The sequence below is a fragment of the Panthera onca genome, chromosome B2, assembly GCF_046562875.1.
Source record: "Panthera onca isolate mPanOnc1 chromosome B2, mPanOnc1 haplotype 2, whole genome shotgun sequence".
Taxonomy (NCBI): Eukaryota; Metazoa; Chordata; class Mammalia; order Carnivora; family Felidae; genus Panthera; species Panthera onca.
In genome coordinates, this window is record NC_138343.1 from 30,742,649 (window position 1) to 30,767,700 (window position 25,052).

General features: G+C 54.6%; 1 protein-coding gene across 11 annotated transcripts in view; it reads right to left on the reverse strand.

The window, feature by feature from the left end:
* Positions 1-25,052, reverse strand: part of TNXB (tenascin XB) — a 57,657-nt gene that overhangs the window by 19,983 nt on the left and 12,622 nt on the right. For 8 of the 11 annotated variants that reach the window (XM_078446755.2, XM_078446751.2, XM_078446754.2 and 5 more), the window contains exons 4-19: positions 24,528-24,643; positions 19,883-20,039; positions 19,438-19,701; positions 17,847-18,596; positions 16,308-16,676; positions 14,930-15,223; positions 12,860-13,150; positions 12,200-12,505; positions 10,007-10,366; positions 6,794-7,096; positions 5,007-5,306; positions 3,012-3,299; positions 2,441-2,749; positions 1,600-1,908; positions 1,176-1,478; positions 431-781 (exon numbers count right to left, since the gene is read on the reverse strand). In XM_078446755.2, coding sequence (XP_078302881.2) covers positions 431-781; positions 1,176-1,478; positions 1,600-1,908; positions 2,441-2,749; positions 3,012-3,299; positions 5,007-5,306; positions 6,794-7,096; positions 10,007-10,366; positions 12,200-12,505; positions 12,860-13,150; positions 14,930-15,223; positions 16,308-16,676; positions 17,847-18,596; positions 19,438-19,701; positions 19,883-20,039; positions 24,528-24,643 — 5,070 coding nt within the window. The remainder of the gene's footprint in view (positions 1-430; positions 782-1,175; positions 1,479-1,599; positions 1,909-2,440; positions 2,750-3,011; positions 3,300-5,006; positions 5,307-6,793; positions 7,097-10,006; positions 10,367-12,199; positions 12,506-12,859; positions 13,151-14,929; positions 15,224-16,307; positions 16,677-17,846; positions 18,597-19,437; positions 19,702-19,882; positions 20,040-24,527; positions 24,644-25,052) is intronic. The other 3 variants (XM_078446753.2, XM_078446756.2, XM_078446748.2) reach the window with 2 other exon arrangements.

Consider the following 25,052-nt stretch of genomic DNA (forward strand, 5'->3'; position numbering starts at 1 on the left):
AATACCCCAACCATGGGGCCCGGAGGTGCTTCCATCAGCATGCTGCATCCTGAACACCCTCTGTCTCCCCCTCCCCCCAGCCGCCAGTGAACTACAGAGAGGCTGAGCCTCTGGGAGAAATCAGGGATGCAAGTACAATTCTGTCCAAAAAATTCTAGGAAAGCATCCAATTGCTTTGTTGTGAGTGAGGAGTTTTGCTACTCAAAGTGTGGTCCTGCGACCAGCAGCATCCTCATCACATTAGAATGAGAATCTCTGGCCCCAGCCCAAACCTGCGCCATCTGAGCGTGCCCTTTACCAAGATCCTCGGGCCATCTGATGTGCAGAAGAAGATGTGTTGTGTCGAGTATTTGTTTTCACGCAGGTGGTAATAATGGGAAAGTGTTGTAGGGCCTTCTTCCCCACCAGCCCAGCTCTCACCCTCACTCACCAGTCACGCCCACAGTGGACACGGGGCCCCAGCGCTGCCCCCTGTGCAGGCCATACAGGTGCATCTTGTACTTGCGCCCCGGCTCCAGGCCCCCGACGGTGACCTCACTCTCCTCACCCCCGACACGCACCACCTGGGGCCGCCCGTCCCTGTCCTTGTACTGGACAGTGAAGGAGTCGAAGTGGCCCTGGGGGACGGTCCATGAGAGGCTCAGCGAGTCTGGGGACGATCCTGTCACTGTCAGCTCCCCCAGCAGGGGCTCCTCGGGGGACTCTGGGGCCTCCGTGCTAGGCTCTGTGGGGCTGGGGGTCTCCTCCACCTCAGTAGAGGTTGGGGTCTCTTCCTCTGCAGCTGAAAAGGAGACACACAGAAAAGATGAGGCAGGATCCCCAGGATATGTCCTTGGATCTTAGGAGAATGGAGAGCTGTGACCATGTCTGGGGGCCCCAAATTCAGTTCAGAGAAGCCCATGCTTGGGGCTGGCTGGGCTTGCTCAGCTGACATCTCAAAAACATGCAGGAGAGTCTCCAGGATCAGCTGTGGGGAACCCTAGAGAGCCACCAGCACAGCTCATGGAGGCCCTTCTCTGCCCAGGAGGACCCCTTGGTCCCCAAGGGGAGGCACAAAGGGCACCATGGCTCAGCCTCCAGCTAAGGAACTTCCTGCACCCCACTCACCCATCACCCGAGAGAGGTGACCCCCCTCCCTGGCTGACCCCACCCTGGGGCTTCCACCGTCCACTCACCCGTCACCCCAAAGGCAGAGACGGGGCCCGTGCGCTGGCCACCGTGGAAGCCATACAGGTTCATCTTGTACTTGTGGTCTGGCTCCAGGCCTGAGATGGTGACCTGGTCCTCATTCCCTGGCACCCTCACAGCCTTGGGCTGCCCATCCCCGTTCTTGTACTGGACCAGGAAGTGGTCAAACTGGCCCTCGGGGACAGTCCAGGAGAGGTGCAGGGAGTCGGGGGTGGCGTCTGTCACTGCCAGCTGCCCCAGTTGTGGCTTGATGGGAGGTTCTGAAGGTTCATCCTCCTCTTCCCTTGGGACTGAACAGAGACAGGAGAGAGAGAGACAGAGAAGGGGGGGGGGGCAGGATGACCATGGGGACACTGCTCTCCACTGTGCTCTCACAGCCATTTGGAAGGTAGCAGAGCTCTCCTTGCTCACCTGTGAGGGCCTCAATGTGGGCAGGACCCACACGCTGCTGGCCATGGAAACCATACAGGGTCACCAGGTATCTGTGGTCAGATTCCAGGCCAGTAAGGATGATGTCATTCCGGTCACCATCTATTTTTACTACTTGGAGCTGCCCATCTTTGTCTGTGTACTGGACCTCAAAGGAGTCAAAATCTCCCTCCATCACTGTCCAGGAGAGATGCAAGGTGTCTGGCGTGGCTTCCTCCACAGTCACCTCCCCTAGGCGGGGCTCAGGCCCTGGAGGACCTAGGGCCTCAGTTTCGATATCTTCTCTGGAGGCTGGTTCAGAGAGACAGGGAGAGATGGGTGACCGGTCTGTCATTGCAAGACTCTCCAAGAAGAGAGAACGAGGGAAAGAGTGAAGGACGTGATGGCAAGAGTTCAGCAATAAAAAGGACCAACTATGATACAGGGGGATGAATTTCCAAGGGATTGGAAACCAAGCACAAAATATGTATTGTACGTTCTGTTAAAAGAGATGCTTACAAAGGCAAAACTGTAAGGAGAGAAAACAGTTAGTGGCTGCCAGAGGCTGGGTTCGGGAAAACTGATTGCAAAGGGGCATGGGGAAATGGGTTTCTTGGGTCAATGGAAATGTTTTATATCTCAGTTGTTGCAATGGTTTCATGACTTAGACATTTACCAACACTCATTGTTCACACAGAATTGTATGTAAATTATGCCTCGATAAACCTCATCCCTTCCCCTAAAAGAAGGGAAATGGGAAGCTCAGAAATCCCCTGGCTGGGTCAGGCCAGGCGAGCTGAAGCCAGAAGGAGGGACGGCATACTCTGGCCACAGCCTCACTCACCAGTCATGGCGATGGCAGAGATGGGACCCACACGTTTGCCCTGGTGCAGTCCGTACAGCAGGAGCTTATACCTGCGGTTTGGGTCCAGGCCCGGGATGCGGACCTCCCTGAGGCTGCCCTCCACAGGCACCACCTGCGGCTGCCCATCTCTGTCCTTGTACTGGACCACAAAGGAGTCAAACTGGCCCTCAGGGACTGTCCACGAGAGGCTCACAGAGTCTGGGGTCACGCTGGTCACCTGTAGCTCCTCCCCAAGATGGGGCTTTAGGGGATGCTTTGCTTTAGCATCATCCACAGCACTCCGGATCTCTGAGATGGAGACAGAAAGGAAAGAGCTGCGTGTTTCTGGTGGCCTGGGTGAACTCAAAGGGCAGGACTGAGAGGTCTGCAGACAGGGCTTTGCCACAGCTGAGTCCTATAGGGCCAGTGCTATGGGATTGTGCAAGGAGAATAACAACTGTGATGGCAGCCACCACAAGTGGCCACCTGCTTCCCTGGCCTGGCAGGTTGCTGATGCCTTCCCTGGGGGAGTCCCAGGAGCACAGCCTGGCCCTGCAGGGCATGTTCTCACCTGTGGTGCCTTCGGCAGTGAGGGGGCCATGGCGCCTCTTGCCCAGGAGCCCATAAAGGAGGAATCTGTACTTGCGGCCAGTGTCCAGAGGGGTGATGGTGACTGAGCGCTCATAGCCCTCCACAGGCACCACTTGGGGCCCATCCCTGTCCTTGAACTGGACAACAAAGGAGTCAAAGTGGCCCTCGGGGACTGTCCAGGAGAGGCGCAGTGAGTCCAGGGTGGGATCTGTCACCCACAGCTCCCCAAGGCGGGGCGGGGCCCCAAGGCTGGCGTCACCTTGGGCAGCTAAAAGAGAGGAAAGATTCTTATGTTTATTTTTTTCCAGGATGACTCTTTGACTACTTCCCGCTAGAGCTGGAAAAACCCAGGACTGCCCAAATGATCAGTGCTTCCCCAAAATATTTCCATCACCCTCCCATCTCTGCTACCGTCCCCAACTGGCTCATGCCTCCCTCCACTTAGCCAGTGTGACATCTCCGGGAAAAAAGAATCCCTAGCTTCCTGCTTATCTTATTCCTCCAACTTTCCAGACTCTTCCCGCCTACTAAAGACTATTTTCCTAGTAGGGTGCATCTTGGTTTACTTATTTTCTTTTACCAAGAAGTCTACCCTTTGTGATTTGACTGGCCCCTGGGGAAATTCTGAGGGTCCTGGGGACATCAGAGGGGGCACAGGATCCCCAATGAGTGCAGACAGCAGGTGGGAAAGCAGGATGTTATGATGGAGGTGGCCCTCATAGGACCTGGGAAAGTAGTGGGGGCTGCCAACTTGGGGTCAGGGGAGGAGAAGGGGAGCTCACATGGAGAAAGGATCTGGTGTCTGTCCCAAAGCCATCCTGAGGCCTGAGAAGGAGCTGGCCCACTGCCTTCTTGGCCAGAGAGGACGCTGACAGCATTGTTATTGCTAGAGTTTTCTGGCATCAGGGAGCCCCCAGGGGCAGGGGAGGGCCTGGACTGAAACCCAGGAAAGGGGCACAGCTGGGCTGGAATTGACTGAGACTGGCTGGGCAGCCAGCCCTGGGCTCCTCTGGTTCCCAGTTTCTGAGGCTCCAGGAAGAGGCCACAGGAGGGAAAGGGTCCTCTGGGGGCTGCAGTTAGGGGATGCAACGAGCATAAGCCAGTAGCATAAGAAAACTGGGTGATGGCAAAACTCTCAGGAGGTGACAGCTGCACAAGGTTGATGGCGGCAAGACCCAGGCAGGCAGAAAGGGCTCCTGGCTCCCTTCACCCCTCCCCCAGCACCCCCAGTCTGTCCCACCTTCCAGGAAGTGTTCTGAAGGGGCTTCCCCCATTCAACAGAAGTGGAAATTATGAAAAGAGAGAAAAAATCAACCGGCAGAGCAGACCCAGGAACTGGGCTCGTTTTCCTTGAACTGGGGCAGGCAGTGTGGCTTTTCTTTTCTTTTCTTTTTTAAGTATTTATTTATTAATTTGAGAGAGAGACAGAGCGTGAGGAGGGGAGAAGCAGAGAGAGAGGGAGACACAGAATCTGAAGCAGGCTGCAGGCTCTGAGCTGTCAGTCAGCACTGAGCCCGATATGGGGCTCGAACTCACAGACTTCGAGATCATGACCTGAGCCAAAGTCAGACTCTCAACCGACTGAGCCACCCAGGGGTCCCACTGTGGCTTTTCTTTTTTTTTTTTTTTTTTTTTTAATTTTTTTTTTTTCAACGTTTTTTATTTATTTTTGGGACAGAGAGAGACATAGCATGAACGGGGGAGGGGCAGAAAGAGAGGGAGACACAGAATCGGAAACAGGCTCCAGGCTCTGAGCCATCAGCCCAGAGCCCGATGCGGGGCTCGAACTCACGGACCGCGAGATCGTGACCTGGCTGAAGTCGGACGCTTAACCGACTGCGCCACCCAGGCGCCCCCCACTGTGGCTTTTCAAATGAATCAAAAGAGATGGACAGAGAGCAGACCAGCAGAAGGAAAGAGATAAGGCAGTGTGAAAAATGGTGGGAAGGCCGCTGGGGGGCTGGAGGGCTCTCACCTGTCTTTGCCTCCACAGAGACTGGGCTGCGTCTTTTCCCATCCTGAATCCCAAAGAGCAGGAACTTATATTTCCTACTGGGCTCCAGGCCAGGGATGGTGACCTCGCGCTGGTCTGCGGCCACAGGCACCACCTGGGGCTGCCCATCCCTGTCTTTGTACTGGACCACAAAGGAGTCGAATTCACCCTCAGGGACCGTCCACGAGAGGCTCACAGAGTCCTGGGTCAGGTCTGTCACTGTCAGCTCCCCGAGGTGTGGCTCCTGGGGGGACTCTGTGGTTGGGGCTGGAGGGAGGGGAGCTAGGATCCAGGAAAACAAAGAACATGGCTGAGGTCTTGGGCAGGAGAACTTCCCCCTTGAACTTCTGGCCTCCCAGGGCCTCAAGGGATCCTTAAACTAAGATGAGAAACAGTTACATCCATATTTTCCCTGACCTGTAACTGAAATGTAGCATTTCCTTCAATGATGAATATAGGTGACAAACCACTGAGGTACCAGCAGTACCTGTGACTTTGTTCTATTAGGAATCAACAGATGTTTTCCCATCACCTTAGAATTACTACAGAAATTTCAAAATACCATTTACTCTCATGACCAACTACTTCTAAACATGGGTATGTTATTATACAATCCTCTAACTCTTATTATTTAATGAATAAAGAAGTTCCTGTATTACTAAATCATAAATTTGAATTTAAAATATTTTGATAATTGAATATCAATATAATTGGCTTCCTCTGTAATCCTATGCCTTTATTTTATAGATTTTAAAACACTGCTCTGAGGGGTGCCTGGGTGGCTCAGTCAGTTGAGAGTCTGACTTCAGCTCAGGTCATGACCTTGAGATTACGGGTTCGAGCCTCATGTCAGGCTCTCCGCTGTCTACATGGAGCCTGCTTTGGATCGTCTGTCCCCCCTCTCTCTCTGCCCCACGCCCCACTCACTCTCTCTGTCTCTCTCAAATAAACTTAAAAAAATAAACTTGGGGCGCCTGGGTGGCTTGGTCGGTTAAGCGTCCGACTTCGGCTCAGGTCATGATCTCACGGTCCGTGGGTTCGAGCCCCACGTCGGGCTCTGTGCTGACAGCTCAGAGCCTGGAGCCTGTTTCAGATTCTGTGTCTCCCTCTCTCTCTGCCCCTCCCCTGTTCATGCTCTGTCTCTCTCTGTCTCAAAAATAAACAAACGTTAAAAAAAATTTTTTTTTAAATAAAAAAAAATAATAAACTTAATTTAAAAAAGATAATAAAACACTGCTCTGAGAGGGGTCCATGGGTTTCACCAGACACTGGCAGAAGAAACGGCGGCAACCTGTGCCCAGGAAGCTAAGAGCAAGGGCCACTTCTGGGAGGAAGGCAGGCTATAGCACCCAGGGTGCTAAGGGCCTCTGAGGAGAGATTCAAGGGATGTGTGCCATTTAAGCTCAACTAGAAAAAAAGGGCATCAGGGGAAGGTGGCAGCTGTGTCCAGGTCACAGCAGGGTTGTAAAGAGAAAGGAAGGAAACAGCTGTGGGCAATCAGGGGAGACAAACAGTCTGCAACTGGATTTAGATCAAATGGAAGCAAGACATTCCTGCCTGGGGGAAAGGGCAGAATGGAGATGGGGACTGGGAGGGCAGGGAAGATTCTAGCTGGGGAAGACGCCAAGGGGCCAGGGAACAGAGTAAGGTACCTGTGACCTCAGGAAGGACCTGTGGAAGCCACTGAGGCAGGATCTCAGAGAGGGTTGTGGGGTGGGGAGGATTCTGGGTAACCAGGGATGGGGACGGCCTCATCCCTGCTCACTCACCGGTCACAGCTACCACAGAGAGGGGGCCCACACGCTGGCCACCATGCAGCCCATAGAAGTTCATCTTGTATTTGCGTGCAGGCTCCAGGCCGGGGATGGTGACCTCACGCTGGTCTGAGGCCACAGGCACCACCTGGGGCTGCCCGTCCCTGTCCTTGTACTGGACCATGAAGGAGTCAAACTGGCCCTCTGGGACTGTCCATGCGAGGCCCACGGAGTTGGGGGTCACATCTGTCACTGTCAGCTCTCCCAGGTGTGGCTCCAGGGTGGGCTCCGTGGCTGGAGTCTCTTCCGGTTGTGGAGCTGATAGAGACGGTGGGAGACCGTTAGGAAAAGCCCCTCTTTCCCTTGTTAGTAGTTATGTCTGTTGTTTTTGTGGTGCCCACGAGGTGGTTCTGATTAAAACTACACTAATTTGGCAACATCTGTCTGGCCACAACCCCTCACTCAGTCCCTGCCAGGATCTGGGGCTGTGCTGGGGCTGGGGAGGGGTGTGCACCATCACTGAGACCCTGGTAAAGTGGCTGAACTTCCCTTGTGCGTCAGTGCTCCAAGTCCCCTCTCCCGGGACCCGCAGACTCAGTGTTTGCCTGGCATCTTCGTTGGGTGCCTGGTCTGTGTCTCAAACTCATTAAGTCCAAAACCGGGCTCAGAGACTCCCCACCCGCCACACCTGCTCAGTCCACAGCCTCCCCACATTGGCAAAGCCACAACTTCATTCTGGGCATTGTCCGAGTCCTCTCACACCCCACATCTAGCCTGTGAGGAAATTCTGTTGTCCCCTTCAGCAGCTGATGCCCCCTCACTAACTCTGCCCCGCTGCCTCCATCCCCAAGCACCAAGTGCCACCGGCTCTTACTGGGCTACCAGGGTCTCCTAAATCACCTCCCTCCTCCACCCTCATCCTGCCTCCGATCAATGTTAGTCAGAGCCTGTTCCCAAAATGACTTCCATGTCACTCAGGGCAAAAGCCTCTGAGGTCCCAAGTGATTGATCATCTCTCACATATCCCCCTCCCCCCATTCCAAACATTCCTGGCTTGCCCACAAATGGTCAGGGCACTTTCCCTCTGCCCTGGATCTTCTTCCCAAAGGCCTGCGTGCCTTGTCCTCTCCCTCCTTCGCTTAGAGAGGCCATTTCCTACCCCCTTTCTACCGATTCACCATCTCGCCTGCTGGACTTGGCTTTTCTCTCCAGGGCTAATCACTGTCACGTTCAGTAGCGCTGACAGATTTGTGCAGTTTGGTGTCTGTTTCCCTCTGCTAGAATGTGACCTCCATGGGCAGGGGCTTAGCCTTGCTCACGGCTGTGTCCCCAGCACCTGGCACACTGTGGGTGCTCCACAAATGCTTGTTAAATTACTGAGTGGTCTGCACGACTCTGCTGGGAAAGGCTGAGCTCAGAACCTGTTGGTCCCCACTGCCCCAGAATCAGCTGAGTGTGGGTGGCATTCCTCAATAGTGACCAAATCTGGAAGGTGGTCCCAAGAAGTAAAACAGTGGAGGAGGCTGCTGGGTGTGGTTCCCAAGAGCTGTTTTCTCTGGCGTCTGCAGGAGGATAAGACTAAGCTCCAGACAGATAAAACCTGCTTTAAAAATGGGTCGTTGGTGAGGCCTCAGAAAGAAATGATTCTGAGCGGGGAGGGCAGGGCTGAAGGCAGCTTAAGGTGGGTGGGAGTGGCTGCATCTACTCAGTACCAGGTATGAGAGCTGGTATTGTATTTCATGTTCCTTCTACCTCTGATAGGTCCTGTAGCATCCATTGCCTGCTCATTTGTGCCCTGTCTGTACTTCTTTTTGTAAGGAAGAGAAACTGTCCCTCACTGTCAAATAAGCCTTACTGTTGTGGCTTGGCTTACCTGGAAAAGGTAGAACTACAACTACCCATGGGCATGCCAGTACCATGTTGCATTTGACGTAATCTTTTTCTAATTTAGAAATGTTTCTTTTCTTCCTTCCTTTCTTCCTTCCTTCTTTCTCTTTTCTTCCTTCCTTCCTCCTTCCCTCTCTCTCTGTCTCTCCTTTCTGTCCTTCCTTCCTTCTTTCCTTCCTTCCTTCCTTCCTTCCTTTCAGTAGGCCTCATGCCCAGCACAGAGCTCAATGCAGGGCTCAAATTCATGACCCTGAGATCAAGACCTGAGCTGAGATCAAGAGTCACACACTTAACTGACTGAGCCACCCAGAGGCCCCTAGAAATGTTTCTAATAGGCTATGTACATATTTTCTCCTGGCAGTGGTACAGCATGTGCTTTATGCCAGGCACAGCCCCTTGGTCAGCTCAGCAGGCTCCAGCTACCCATCACTTTTCCTACTCTGATAATGGAGCTAACTGAAGAACAAAAAGAAATTAGGAGTAGAAGGTTCTGTAAACTAAGCCAGCCAAGTCACTGTAAGGTTGGGCTTTGTGGGAGTACAGAAACCATGCTCTGAAAACTTGTTTTTCTGCTTTTAAGTGTTTAATCTTCCTCCTTATACTAAAAGTTGTTTTGAAAAAGGTGTGTCTGTTTCAGTGAGCAAAGGGAAAAGAGAGGCCCCTTCCTGTGACCGAGGTGGGCAAGTCAGCAGGAGAATAGCCAAGTCCCAGAGGTCTGCCTTGGTTCTGGTCCCCAGCTGCTGAGACCCTGGAGGGATTCCCCAGGCTGCTTCCTCTGTGGTGCCCAGGTGGCCCCAACCTGGGCCCGAGGCAGGGAGTGGAACGGATGTCCCTCTTTGCTTCAAAGTCACTCACTGGATGAGTGGTAAAGAAAGTTTCCAGCTACTGTTGGAGAGGCCCAATGCCTCATGCACATCCGACCACCTAAGCAGCTAAACCAGCCAAAGAGGACAGAGCAAACCCCAGACTCAGGATAATTATAATCATCTTTGTGGCAACACTGGCAGCATGTGTACTCTGTGCCTGCCCTTTCTTAGTGCTTCATGTCTGTTAACTCATTTAATCCTCACTACAATTCTGTGGGCGGCTGTTACTGTCCTCATTTTACACATGAGGAAACAGGCACAGAAAATTTAAAATTGTTAAAGGTCACAAAGCTGGTTATATCCCAGTCCCTGGCAAACTGCTCTTTTTAGGTCCTCCCTCGGTAAGGGGCAGGGTAGGAGGAGGTGGTGGGGGCAAGGGGTCATACTACCACTGCAGCAAGGGAGAGCAATAGCCACAGGAAGGCTGGGGGCCACTGGTGGGAGGAAAAGGAAGCAGGCCCTAGCTCTCACTCACCAGTCACGCCCACGGTGGACACGGGGCCCCAGCGCTGCCCCCTGTGCAGGCCATACAGGTGCATCTTGTACTTGCGCCCCGGCTCCAGGCCCCCGACGGTGACCTCACTCTCCTCACCCCCGACACGCACCACCTGGGGCCGCCCGTCCCTGTCCTTGTACTGGACAGTGAAGGAGTCGAAGTGGCCCTGGGGGACGGTCCACGAGAGGCTCAGCGAGTCTGGGGACGATCCTGTCACTGTCAGCTCCCCCAGCAGGGGCTCCTCGGGGGACTCTGGGGCCTCCGTGCTGGGCTCTGTGGGGCCGGGGGTCTCCTCCACCTCGGTGGGGCTGGGTGTCTCCTCCACAACCTCCTGGGGGGCTGAGAGAAGAGATGAGGATACAGACTTACAGCCTAACTTGCTTTGTTGGCGAATTATGACAATCAAGTATATCCAGCAAATAAAGTCCTCAAGCCATAGGCTTTGGGGTTCGGGTAGCATTTGTATCAGCCATTCAGTAACTCATTGGAGAGAGTTGAGACAGGCCCCTGAACCCTGTAGATACTGCTGGCAGGAATTGTACTGGTGGATTCTGTGGGGGTGACCGCAGTCTGAGAAAAGAGCTGAGATGGGAAGAAAGGAAATTCTGGGGAACTTTCTCCCATGTCCTCTGACAGTGCTGAAATCGAGGGGGCAGTAAGGCGTCTTCACATTTGCCTTCTTCCCTTTCAGCTCCACACCTCCCTAGGGCTTTCCAGCTGCCCCACCCCACTTACCAAGACACCAGACAGAATCTACCTTGGCTAGGGCCTCCCTGGACAGTCCTGTCCCTCCTTCTACTTCAGACAAGAGTGGGAGAAAGATTTGGGGTAGAAGGCTAGGGAGGGCCATGCTCTTCCCTAGTGGGGTCTAGAATCACAGCCCTGAGGGTACCTATCCACTGTCTGGCAACTAGGTCTCTGCTGAGGCTCCATGGAGACGGGAGACTGGCTTCTGTAACCCACTCCCTGGTCCACAGGGTATTACTCAGGGGACAGGAGATTGAAGAGGGAGGAGGCAACAATGGGGAAGTTAGGGAGATAAAGGAGACAAAAAAGGATACTGGGAAGGGAGAGAATCAGGGAGAAATAGCAGCTCATTCTTTTTTTTTTTAATTTTTAAATGTTTATTTATTTTGAGAGAGAGAGAGAGAGAGAGCGAGAGCGGGAGAGGAGCAGAGAGAGAGGGGAAGACAGAATCTGAAGCAGGCTGCAAGCTCTGAGCTGTCAGCACAGAGCCTGACACAGGGCTTGAACCCACAGACCATGAGATGATGACCCAAGCCGAAGTTGGATGTTTGACTGAGCCACCCAGGCACGCCCCTAGCAGCTCATTCTTATAAGTTTCGATGTGCCAGGCACTGTTCTAAGTATGTATGTTTGTACATTAACTGATTTAATTCTAATGACTCTGTGAAGCAGTAGTGACCATTATTATCCTCATTTGACAGATGAGAAAGCTGAGGTACAGAGAGATTTAGTAATTTGTGCAAGGTCCATAGGGAATAAACTGTAGAGCTAGGATTAAAATCCAGGCAGTTGGATCCAGAGCCCATGCTCCCACCCATGATGCTGCAAAACCACAGAAATGGTGCTGACCCAGGGCGGCGGGCAGGGGGGCTGGACAGGTGGGAGAATGAGGGGAAGTAGGGGGACTGAGAGGGAGCCCTTTGCCCTGCTCCCAGGTGGCTGGGAACCAGGGATGTGGGGGCCTGGGAAGAGGCCTTTTCATGCCAGAAACATGGAAACACGGGACTCTTGTTCCTTGGATCTGCCAGCTCTGAACAGGGCAAGCAATGGCGGGAAGGTGCAGGGAGCCCGCAACAGAAGCTCAGAAATGACAGCACCCCAAGCCAGGCCATGATAGGGGAAGCAACACAGTGGCTGAGGATATCTGTGGAGAGGACAGCCTGGGGCGGAGGGATGATTCCGGGCATTCGGAATGGGAAAAATGAGGCCGGTTCTTGGAGATGGAGGAGCACAGCTGAGGAGAAGGTCAGGGGCTGCTGGCTGGGTGAGAAGTCCTGGGATGTGGGGAAGTCCAGGGTAGAGGCTTGGCAGAACTGGAGCCCAGAAAGAGAAGGTGGAGAGAAGTACGAAGGAGTCCCGGGGCCAGGTCCTGCCCAGAGGACCGGGGGCTGGCAGTGGAGGGAGGCCTGTGTGGCCCTGACTCACCTGTGACAGCCACCACAGACACAGGCCCCACACGCTGCCTGCCATGAAGCCCATAGAGGTTCATCTTATACTTCCGGTGCGACTCCAGGCCAGGAATGGTGACCTCGTTCTCATCACCCCTGACGGGCACTGCCTGGAACTGCCCCTGCGCGTCCTTGTACTGGACCATGAAGGAGTCGAAGGAACCCTGGGTCACTGTCCAGGACAGGTGCAGGGAGTCTGGGGTCACACGAGTCACCATCAGTTCCCCCAGCAGGGGCCGCTCTGGGAACTCTGGGTGGAGGAGCTCCTCTCTCTTCTCTGAGGCTGTAAATAAGAGGATCCACTGAGGGCTATACTGGCAGCCCCAGATTGGTGTTTGGGGTTCGGAGGGGTTGTCATACCTGGCGGGTGGGTCACTAATCAATCAGCATGAGTGCTGAACTCCTGGGAAGTCTGGCAGAGCCAGGGTATGATACATCTTCTGGGCCTCGGGGAACAGCTGAATGGGATGGAAGGGACCCAGCAGTACAGGGGAGGCTGGCTATCCCTCAGCCTGGGAGTGGGGCCAGGATTCAGAGTCCGCCATCTCACTGGGAGGCCCCAGCTGGTTCCTGGCTGAGGGCAAGGGTGTGGAAGGCTGGGAGGGGTCATGGGGGAGCTTAGGTAGTTGCCCCTCACCTGTGGTGCCATCAGCTGTGAGGGGGCCGTGCCGCTTCTTGTTGGCAATCCCAAACAGAGTGAATCTGTACTTGTGGTCAGGGTCCAGGGAGGAGACAATGACCGAGCGCTCAGGCCCTTCCACAGGCACCAGCTGGGGCTGTCCGTTCCTGTCCCTGTATTGGACTACGAAGGAGTCAAACTGGCCCTCAGGGACAGTCCAAGAGAGGTGCAGTGAATCTGGGGTGGGATCTGTCACCCACAGCTTTCCCAGGCGGGGTGGAGTCACTGAGCTGGGATCACTCTGAGGCACTGAGAGGAAGGGTAGAGAAAAGGAGGAACACAGGTCAAAGGAGAAGGGAGATCCATCTCCCACATTGGGATGCTGGGTGAGGTTGTGCAGGCTGTTCCCTGCACAAAGGCGCATGGCTGAGGGAGGACCAAGAGACTAAAATTCAGCCAGCCTCTCCTTGCCAAGCTGTGTGCCCTGGCATGGGGCTACGCTCACCTAGAGAAGGGGTGCCTTCTTCTAAATGGCACAGAAGCACCTTATGGACTAGTGCGGCCCTGAATCTATCCGCAGCCTAGTGACGGACTTCAGAGAGAAGGGAGCCCAGCCATCCCTTTCTGTGTCTCCGTAGCCAGGGAAGCCTTCCAGGACAATCTCTACTGCTTCCAGGCTTAACTACTAGCTGCTCTCTCCTCCAAGAGAGCGAAGTGCGATCTTTGGAGCGTTTTACTATGGGAGAGTCTTCCACACCTGTGCTCTGGGCCCCACTTCCTCCTTTCTCACACCGCACCACCAACCCCTCACTCCCTGCCACTGTGCCCTCAGCATTGATAGGAGCTCCTCCTCTCAGTTGCTAGCTCTCTCCAGCTTCCACCCTCCCTCCTTGCTCTCTCTTCCTTGCCCAGATTCCAGAAAGAGACGTCTATACTGGTTGTAGCCATGTCCGCACCTCCATCACCCTCTCAATCCGGCTCCACCTTCCACTGGCAGCTCTCCCCGGGGTCAGTGGTGGCCTCGCCATTGCTAAGTCCTGCGGACGCTCTGTAGCCCTGAATCACTCTTATGGAATCTGACATGTCTGGCCACACCCTTAATTTTGGCATCCAGGACACCACTCTCTCTGGCCGTGCCCCTCTCCCCAGATCACCTCCTTGGGCTACCTTGCACGCTCCTCTTTCTCTGCTCGGGCCCTGAGTGCTGTCCATCTCCAGGGTTCCAGCCGCCCCGTCTCTTCTCCCCCTACAACCTCACTCTGGCTCCTGCCCATTGGCACCGAGGACACCCAAGCACCCTCTTCAGGCCTTCTCTCTGCCCTCCAGACCTGTGAGGGCAGCAGAGATAACCCCTCAGCCCACCACTTTCTGCTTGAGTGCCCTCTCCCTCTCAGTGCCTTGACTCTCCTCATCCATAAATGGGTATGTCTCATGGGGCTGCTGTAGGCAGTAAGTGTGATGACGCACTTAGAACATCTTAAACACATTTGACAGTTAAATGCTCACGCTGTGCTGTTCCTCACCTCTGCTGTCCCTTGCCTCAGGGAATGGAACTGTTTGATCTAGAACATGGGAGTTCCTGGGCCTCCTCATCATCCTTCACCTCCCACACCCAGCCTCACTGCCACCCTTCCAGCCAGGCCAGCATCATTTCCTGCTGGCTCTTAACTCACTTCTCCAGCTATTCTCTGCAGCAGCCTCAGTGTTATTTGTAAGATAAGCATGAAATCATGTCACTCCCACTTAAAACCCTTCAGAGGCCCCCTGGGGCCCTCAAATAAGTGCCAAGCTCCTCAGTCAGACACACAAGACCAGTCCCTTCAGCTCTCCAGGTACCCTGCTCTCCATCCAGAGGAAACAGATTGTACAGGGCCACACTCACTGTCACCTCATTCTCCATGGCTCCCTCTGTCTGCACTGCCCTCCTCAACCTCTCTGCCTGACCTGCCACTATTTTCCCTTCGGGATTCACCTCAGGCACCACTGCCTCCAGGAAGCCTTCCTGGAGTTCCCAAAGCACTGGGAAGACCTCCTTCAAGACTTTGCACGGGGGCAGAGATAGGAGTGTGTGTGAAGGCTCTCACTCACAGATCTTGGCTTCAGCCACCAGGGGGCCATGCCTCTTCTTGCCCAGGAGCCCATATAGCACAAATTTGTACTTGCGGCCAAGGTCCAGGTTGGTGATGAGGGCCGAGCGCTGGGACCCCTCCACAGGGACAACCTGGGGCCCGTCCCTGTCCTTGTACTGGATCACGAAGGAGTCGAACTCGCCCTCAGGGACCGTCCATTGCAGGAGCAGGGAGTTGGAGGCCATGCCAGTCACTGTCAGCTCACCCAGATGTGGCGGGGCCAAGGGCTTCCCAGGCTTTGCCCCATCCCTGTCTGGAATGTGGGGAACAAAAGTAAAGCAGTTGGATTCAACCCCTGCCTTGTCCCTGGTCTCCTTCCCTTTCCTCAGCCCATTAGGTCCCTCCTTCCTGGACAGCTCCCTCCCTCAAAGCTTCCGTTTTCCTACCCTCAGCCCTCTGTGAGTAGCCAGCCATCTCTGTCTGGAATGAGAACTTTAGCCCTTCCCTTGTGCTAGCCTCCCCGCCCCTCACAAAGGTCCCAGTCTCTCTCCATACCAAGACCTTTGAGGGAGTTTCAGGTCCCCCCTGGTTCTTCCTGAGTCAAAACCTCCTCATTGCTGTTTTGGAGCAGCTGAAGACTCCTCCACCCACTTGGACTTTTCTCTCCCTCACCACCCTCTCTCCTAGTGCTGAGCTTGATCTGGAGTGGCAGAGAGCGACTTACCCTAGTCCCGTAAAGAGGGACCAGGAGGGAACACGAGAGTCGGGAAGCCCAGGCCCTATCCCTCACTGTTTCCACAAACCTCACCCATCTCTGATGCCCTGCTGGCTGTGGAGTCCCCCACGCTAAAGAACTTCCATCCCCGGGAGAAACTGGCTGATGGGACCATGGAGCACTGTCCACTGCAGGCCAGGCTCCCAGGGTGGTGGGCTACCATCCCAGTGAAGGGATGGCGGGGGCTGTGGGGAAGAGAAGGGGAAGAGGGGGCTAAGGGTCAGTATCCTCAGGGCTAGAGGCCTTCCCACACCTACCCACAGAGATCTGTGGGGTGGGAGGGACAGAGGGGTGACCAGGAATTGGGGAGGACACAGGCAAAGAAAGCTGCAGGTGGAGAGCCAGAAGCCTACAGCCTCTCTCCTTGACTCCCTGTCGTACCCTCTGACCTTCCTCCCATCTGCTATTCCCCTTCCCTACCCACCTTGCCATTGTTCTAAGACCCCCTCCATTCCTCTTTCCTCTGAACCCTCAACTGCAACCTTTTCTCTTCTTGTTTGCTTTTACCACTCCAACCCAAACACCAGCACTGCCCTTCAATCCTCTCCCACCTCAGAAGCCCTGATGGCCCAGCCCCTCCCCCGCCCTCAGGACACTAATCTGAACAGAGTTTAGGATATACCCATAATGCCTTGGTAGATAAGAGGGGCAGAGGACTCGCCCTCCGGGGGGACCCCACGAAGCGACAGCTCATAGGGGACGCCGGGAGGTGGTGAGGGCACCAGAGCCTGGCGGACGTCCCCTGGCAGTAGTTCCTCATGTGCCCCTGGCCCCTCGGGCACCCGGAGGCGCAGCTGGAAGTGGGCAAACGTGTCAGGCTGAGCAGTCCAAGCGACGCGGAGGTGCCCCGTCTTGTCTTTGCCCAGCACCCTCAACTCTCCTAGTTCCTGGGGGCGCTGCTGTAGTTCAGGGGCCCGGGCCCCTTGAGTGGTTGAAGGGCCTGAGGGAGGAGGCTCATCCGTGGCCGCCAAGAGGCCTGAGGGAGAGGACCCTGGGAAGGGGCAGGGAGAGAAAACAAGAGAGTCGAGAATGAGAGCCAGAAGGGAAATCCCAGCCCCCAGGTTCTGCCTTCTAGCCTCTCAGAGCCTATAGACCCTCCCTCTTCTGCTTCTGAGTCCACTCGCTGGACCACCTCATCCTTCCAAGGGTCTGCCCCATCCTCCCAACACCCCTGTCCACCCCATTCTTAAACAGACAAACCTGCAGGCAATAAATAAAAGAACTAAATCTGGCCATCCCTCCCCTCACAAGGCTCCTATGACCCCCAGCCCCACAGATTTCCATGTCCTTCCCTAAGTACATCCCCTTCCCTACTGGGTGGTGGTCGTGGCTTCCATTAGTGCTGCAGTGAGAAGCCTGGAAGAAAGGAGGAGATGTGGTGTTAGGGAAGGCGGATGCAAGTAGAGAGTGGGTAGTGAGGAGAGAGGGAAAAGAGGGTGTGTATGGGGGGTACATCCAGCTCAGGTGGCATCTGGGCCCTAGGGGGGAAGAACAGGTCCACAACCCTCCCCAGGGCAGCCAGAGAGCACCCCTCCCCTGAGCCCGGCATCGTTCCTGTGGAAGAGACAAGCATGAAGTGAGCCGGGAGGTCTGGAAAGACAGCTCAAGAAGCAGTGGTTTCACCTCTCACAGACACAAGCTGCCTGATGGTTTCAAGGCCATCCCCACGCCGCAGTCCCCATGTGTCCCTTTGAGGTCAAGGCCAAATTGTGGAAAATAGTAACCGCTGACCACAGCCTTCTGCCACCCTCACTACAGTGAGTCAGAGTTGAGGAGTGCTGGTTTCACTCCGGTGACCACCCCAACTGCTCCAGTGAGTTTTTGCAGACCCTCCCATCCCCCTAAATGCCCCTTCCCTTGCCCAGGATGGCAATCCTGACAAAGTGTCTGGGGAACCTTAAAGACCAGGTCTCCCTGGCCCCGGGTATGCCCGAGGGCCCTGGGGTGGAGATGGCTTTCTAGGAACACAGAAGGGCATGCTTTGTTGTGGAGTCCCCTGGAGCCTGGACGGGGAAGGGCTTGAAGGCCGAGGAGTGTGGTGGGTGGGGGTGGGGTGGCAGTCTGAGCAGTGAGGCAGTGGGAGGAACTCTTGGATGCAGACTCCAAAGGCAGGTGAGGCTGGGCAGGGAATGGGTGGTCCCGCGGCCCCAGCCCATGCTACCTGTGGTGGTGATGAAGGCGTAGGACTTGGAGGTCTGCCCTGCCCGCACCCCGTGGACCTCCACGTGGTAGGTGGTGCCGGGCCTGAGGTCGGGTAGGCTGACGGTGCGCGTGGTGCCCGGCACGGTCAGCTCCCCGCCGGGGCCCTCTGCCGGCGGCTGGGGCCGCCAACGCAGCACCACGCGCTCGAAGTGGCCGCGAAGCCCGTCAAGGGATACGAGTAGTGCGCCGTCCGCGGAACTGCCCAGGACCTCGGGCTTGGGGTGGCGGGGCGCAGCCACCCGATCGACGCCTTCGGGCGAGAGGCCGTAGATGCCCTGGTTGGAGTCCCGCTTCCAGGTGCCGGGGTCGGGGCTGGCGGTGGGGCGGGGGCGACGGGGATGGGGGGCCGGGGAGCCGACGGGGGCGGCAGCCGCCCGACGCCGCTGCAAGTATTCGTGGATGTGGCGCGCCACCGACGCGTAGGTCTGGTTGGCCCGCAGTGGGTAGCCATGAGCCCGCAGGTGGCGCTCCAGGTCTTGCACGGTGCCGCGGAAGCGGCCCAGCTCGGCGGTCAGGTTGCCCCACGCCCGCCGGGGGGGCTGCGGCAGGCTAGGCCCAGGCCGAGGCTCCTCCTCCCCATCCTCCGCGGGCCGCGAGGGCCTAGCGGGACGTGAGGGCCTAGGGGGCCGCGGGGCCGGAGCAGGCCGGGGGCGGGGCTTGGGGGGCGGGGCTGGGGGGCGAACCTCCGGGTAACTGTAGTGGCCGGGTGCTGCCGGGGGCAAAAAAGGGGGAAGGGGAGAGCAGGTCAGTGGCAGCCCCCACTCCCCACCGCCCCTGCGCTCCTCCCCACGGCAGCCCCGCACTCCCTCCCCCCCGCCCCGCCCCCAACCGGAGCCAGAGGCCTCTTGCTCGTGCCCCAGCCCCACCTGGAAAGAGAACCAGAGAAAGGAGTCAGTGTCCCAGGAGCCCCTCCCCGCTCGCCCTCCAAGCCCGCCATTGTTGGTGCCCTAGAAAGAAGAGAGAAGCCAGCAGGTGGGGCCCTGTGTCTGAAGGAGAGAAAGGGGAGTGGGAGGAGAGAATGTGAGCTACAGCGAGGTGGGCGTCCCTCTGTCACAGGAAAAGAAATTAAATATCCATCTGTTAAGAGACCTTGAGGATTAGTGGAAAATTACTGCTCTGAGACCAAATTCCCCCCAGCCCCAATCCTAAAGTCAACAGGAATGCGGGTCTCTGATCTGCCCAATTCCAATCCCTACAAGGTCTGACCACCAACTGTGAGCACAGGCCTGCGTCTAAATTTCAAGCAAAATCTACCCCATCTGCGTGAGTCAGACATCATCTTCTATTTACTGCTTCTCTCCATGGGGCAGGTTCCTCCCCTCCCTCCCCCCATACTCCAACCTGCAGCCTTCCTACAGGCCTCCAAGCACCCTAGGGCTTTGTCTTCCCATGGCCCAGTTACAGAGCAAGTCCCCAGCAGGTGATTTGTGACTACCCCTGCCCTGCCCAGGTGCATTCAGAGGAGCCTGTGAACCCTAGATATGGGCTCCCAAAGAAGGGGCTGCTCCACAAAGAAACTGGGTCCTTCCTTAACCCCTGGCCAGGCATACCTGTGTTGGCCCTGACAGAAGCCGGGTAGCTTACTGCCCGGCCCCGCTCTGCAGTGACAGTCACTACATATTCCACGCCTGGCATCAGGTCCGTCAGCAGTGTTCCATCTGCCTCAGGGGGTACCTCCAGCCGCACCCTCTGGTTGCCGGCACTGACATAGGACACCACGAATCGGTCCACCTCAGCCTGGGGTCGCAGCCAGCTGAGCTCCAGTGTGGTTGGTGTCACAGCCACCACTCGGAGGTCCTGGGGGCCGTCGATCACTAGCCAGGTTAGAGAGAAGAGAGATCAGGTGGGAGTCTAGTTCTTCAGTCACCAGCTTTCACTCTAAGAGCTCTGTCACCATCCAGTTCCTCCCTTCTGCTTTCCTGGGGGCAGATTCCCAGCCACCCCTCTCAAATCCAAATCTCCAACCAGGACCCTTCCCTCAGCCCCAGCTCTCACTGGTGGTGATGGTCTTGGAAGCAGGAGGGCCCCAGTTAGTCCCTCGAAGGGCACGGACAGTGACCTGGTACTCCTGGCCAGGAGCCAGTCCTCTCTGGTCATAGGCTGAGGCAGAGCTGGGTACTCGTGCTGTGAATGGGGGGCTCACCCCCTCTGTCTGCAAGAAAGAGAGCACCAGGTGGTTTAAGGCTGATGGTCTCACCCCTGCTGCCCAATCTTCCTTATCTCTTCTTTCTCCAAACTCCAGTTGCTGTCAACACGGAATTGTGTAGAACTTGGTCCTGTGCAGCTGGGGAGCGTGGTGGTAGCAGCAAACACATCTAAAATGCTTAGTCCCAGGGCACCTGGTGGCTCAGTCATTAAGTATCTGACTTCAGCTCAGGTCATGATCTCAGGTTCATGATATGGAGCCCCACGTTGGGTGAGCTCAAGCCCTGCTTCTCTCTCTCTTTTTCTCTCTAACCCTCGCTCACTTGCACCCTTTCTCTCTCTCTCAAAAAATGAAATGAAATGAAATAAAATAAAATAAAATAAAATAATATATAAAATGCTTAGCCCGTACCAGGTGCTATTCAAGGCAACTTGTGTATATCAACTCACTTAATCCTCATAAGAACCGTATGAGGTAGATCATGTTATTCCCATTGGACAGATGAAGAAACCAAGGTACAAAAGGATTAAGTATCTTGCCCAACATTTGCCCCAGCCTCAGCCTCCCCACAGACACCCACCCCTGGCTGGGTATTGTGGGTGTGACCCTTGTCATGACGCATTAGGCACTTCTCTGGTCTCCTGAGCAGGGTTGGAGGCCACTCAAAAACAAAGTCCACCTGCCCTAAATTCTTTACAAACGTTCCCCAATTTTGTGCCTGGCATTGTGCTGGGCATGATGAAAGACATGTCCCCCATCCTCAGCTCATGTTAAAGCTGATTAGATCTCTACCCAGATCTCTGTGGCATACAGGCCTGTGAGTGAACCACTGCTCCAAGTGCACACATAAGGTATTATGATTACCTGTGGTGACCCCACAGGAGATATACCAGCTCCAGAAGGGTCTCCTGGAGTGCCAGCCACTGGGGAAACAGGAGGAATGGACATCTGTGAGCAGTCTAACTGCCCCGAATTTCACTGGGCTGTCTAGCTAGGACAGCTAATAAGGACGCTCTGTTCTGCTTAGCTATGTTGGCCATGATGAGGGCACCTCCATCCAGCCAAGTAGGATTGGAAATTTCAAAAGGTACTCTCCTAAACCAAGAAAATTGTGGGGAAACCAACACAGTAAATAGCAAAGTACAAAACCAGATGAGATGCCACGTAGAGATTTCTGGGTTGAGGATGAAAGAAAGCTTTGTCAGAGTTTTGTTGGTTGAAAATTTTTCCGGGCACACAGGACCCCTGCTCCTCTCCTACTCACCCTGCCCTAGGATACCCCAGTCTGGGAGGCCTTTGGATGGGCTTCACCTAAAGACCCATGAAGTCCTCATCCTTCCTAGAACTCTCTCTCTCTCTTTCTTTCTCCCCTTATTCCCCCAACCCAACAACACACACACACACACACACACACACACACACACACACACACGGCCCTTGGGTGCTCCCTGATGATGTCTGGTCCTTCCAGCAAGACAAGCCATCTTGTTCTTCAGACCACCTTCTCCCTTCAGACTGCCTACGTGAACCTTTTAGACACCTCTTAGTCCCTGCTAAGATCAATTTGGGAATCGTCCCCTGAAAGTGCCACTGTCAGTCTAATCGACCTCTCTCATTTGCCTGGTCTGAGACAGGCTCTCTACCAGATGCTGGCGTCCCTTGCTGCTTCACTGTCCTTGGTGAGTTTCTAACCTTATTTCTGATACCAACTTCATGGTTCCAGGTGGGGGTGCCACCCTGCTTGGGCGCTGGAATTTCCCCCACCATCTTCCACCTTTCAGACCAGACCTCAAACACAAACTTTTCTAAGGCCATGAGGTCTTGTGTCCCAATGAAAGCGTGGCGTAGTCCAGTTTCTAGGCTGCAGAATACAGCCAAATCAAGAATGCTGGACCCTCCTCTTCAAGGGCTCACCGTCCTGAGTTTCCTCATGCTTCCTCTCACATTCAGAGAGGAACCAGCCTTTTGCAAAATAGCAACATTCCTTGAGTTAGTGGTCCTCCCTCAGGCTTGGGGTGTATCAGAATCCCCCGGAGGGCTTGTTACAGTGCAGGTTACTGGGCTCCAGGCCCAGAGCTCCTAATTCAGTAGCTCTGGAGCTGGAGTCTGCCCATTGGCATGTGTAACAAGCTCCCTCCTGGGTGATGCTAATGCTTCAGGTCCCGGGAATATGCCTTGAGAACCACTGAGTCAGAGTAGCAATGCCACGTATGCATGGAGAAGGAGAAATGTTTCTTCTTCCGCGTTCTGAAAACCATTCCAGTGACTAGGAGTGTCCCTTTGCCAGCAACAGCAGAGGCTGGGCTTTGCGATGGAGTGCTTCTGGAAAAGGGAGTGGATAAGGTAGAGATAGGCTTCTAAGAAGATAGCAGTGCCTGAGGACAGCCAGCTACCAATACTCTGTGCCAACAGAAATGGGCAGAGAGCGCTGGCCAAAGCAAGAGGCAGGATTCCAGAGGCCAGCCACAGAAAGCTTAGAAAGCAGTCTGAAGGCCAGTAGCACAGGCTAACATGGAGTCCAAGAGAGGTGTTGGGGACCAACTTTACAGGAGCATTTTCCACACCCGGGCTCAAAGGGAACCCAGAATGTGACAGAGGTTCATACCCAGAGATGGGTTGAGCCGGACCCAGGCCAGCTCGACCTCACCTGGCCCCATGGTGAGGGAGGAAGCCTAGAGCTTTGGCTGGGAAACTTCTTGGAAACACTTCTTGAAAACACCGGAGGATGGGTTTGTATTTACTAAGAGCAGAGGACAAAGCTTTCCTGCAAGTCCCTTCTATCTCAAGTGTTTAATTCTTTCCCTGCAGTTGCTTAAGAAAGTTGTTCCTTTTAAAAGTCCTATCCTCTCAAGATCAGAGCTATGTAAATAATATGTACACAGAAGAGAGTGGGAGCAACACTTAAAAATGTTAACAGTGCTTGTTTTAGTGTGAAGCAGCCAAGAATTATTTGCTTTTTCCTCTAGTTGCCAAATTCTTGTCTTGTGATTATATTATTTTTATAACCAAAAACAACAACAAAAACACTTCACAGAAGAAAAAATCTAAGCTGTACTGGTTGCACTGCAAAGCTGGGATTTCTGCCTCTGTTTCTACCAGACAGTAAGGAGAGACAGAGCATGGCAGGGGTCTGGTCTTGTGGCTATAACAAAAGGACTTAGAATGAACAGCCTCTCCCCCTCCCCTGCCAAAAAAAAAAAAAAAAAAAAAAGAATGATCAGGTCAATTAGGGTGGGGTTGACAGCCAGCACCTCTGAACTGTCCCTTCTGTCCTTGACCCTTCCTAGGGTTTAGGCCCTGGGAGTTATTCATTCTTCCAGAGTTCTGGCCAGGCAGAGATTAGGATAAATGGCCTACTCACCCATGGCATTTGTGGGAAGATGCAGGAAAACATGAGCTAGACAGTAGAGATGTCAAATGATTTGGAGCTGGGAGGCCAAACATATCATAAAAGCCCAATCTGCATAAAAGGAGGTCTCTAATGAGAGGCCATGAGGCTTTGACCTTAGGGTGCCCCCAAATATTTTAAGAGCGAGTTGGAAGGAGACAGAGAAAGAATGCTTTGCAGTGCACTGATGACACGGAGGCGGGAAAAGCAGTTCACAGACTCAAATTATTGCAACAGCCTAGACAGCTTGGCCCAAACCAGAAAAGATAACACTGAACAGAGCCACATGCAGAGGCCTATATTTAGGCTGAGAAAGTGTATATAGTTGAATGTCATCTTTTTATCTTTTTTTTCTTTTCTTCTTTCTTTTTTTCCATGTTTATCTACATTTTCTAAAGTTTCTACACTGAGCCTACATGACCTTTATAATAAAAGTCACTTAAAAACGGTTTTGATTGAAAACAGCTGACAGTTTTTGTGACCACAAGTTAATACACACCGACTCTGAAAAAAAGTGCCCGTGTCTCCAGAGTTAGCCAGAAGGACTACTGGACTCCTCCTTGCCCCCACATTTTGGGGGCAAATGCAAAAAGTACGAGGCACTAGAGGAGGGAACCCAGGAATTGTGGGATTCGGGAAACAAAGCCTTAGGGAAAAGGGGTGAAGAGACCAGTGGGTCTGGCCTGGAGAGAATGAAGAGTGTGGTGATCACTGATGTTTCCAAATACCTGAAAGCCTGTGGTAGAGGACATGGGGAAAGCAATGGCAACATTCTGATGCTGGTGGAGGCCCAACTAGGGCCAATGGATGGATGTCAGAATGGGGCAGATTTAGATTCAGCAACAACAGAAAGAACTACCAGTAATGACCAACAACGGACTGGACAGCCTCTGGAAGTACTGAGCTCACTGTCACCAGAGGTATTCCAGCAGCAGTGAACTGATGCTGCAGAGGCCTTCTGGACCCAGTGTGGGGTAGGACGAGAAGGCCTTCCATAGGAGCTTCAGGAACCTAGCCACCTGACTACCTAGAACTTCCTGCTTGAGGTGAGAACTCCCTCCCCCGAGGCCTGCCCACTCAACCTCCTCCTGCAGCTGGGCTCTCACCGTGGGAATGAACTGAATTTCATAGGCATCCACAGTGCCAGGAGCCCGGGTCCACTCTGTCCGAACCGTCGTCTCCTCCAAGAGGTGCATCCTCATGCCCTCGATGGCTGGCACCTCTGCCCAGGAAAATGAGATACGGGAAGGTGGTTAGCCTAAGGCAGCCCCTCACCCCCTACCCCTATCACACACACCCCCCCCCCCCCACTCAGGGTCACACCAAAAGATGGATCCCAGTTCCTGCTCCTCTCTGGAGGTGGGGCAAAGCTGGCAGAGGCCTCAACAGGCCCTGGGGTCTCCTTCACCTCCCCCCCCCCCCATCTCCCGGAACACAGAATCTCTCTAAAAGCAACTAAAGGAGCTCCAACCTGCCCATTAGAGATTTGAAAGCAGGTCCTGCCTGCAGGACCCCCTGCCCCCATGGTTCTGCTGCTCCTGGTGGACACTGGCTCTCTGTCTTCTATGACTGCCCCCCACCCCAAACCCCAATAACTGACCTCCTTCACACTTTCTCCAGTCCCTGGGTTC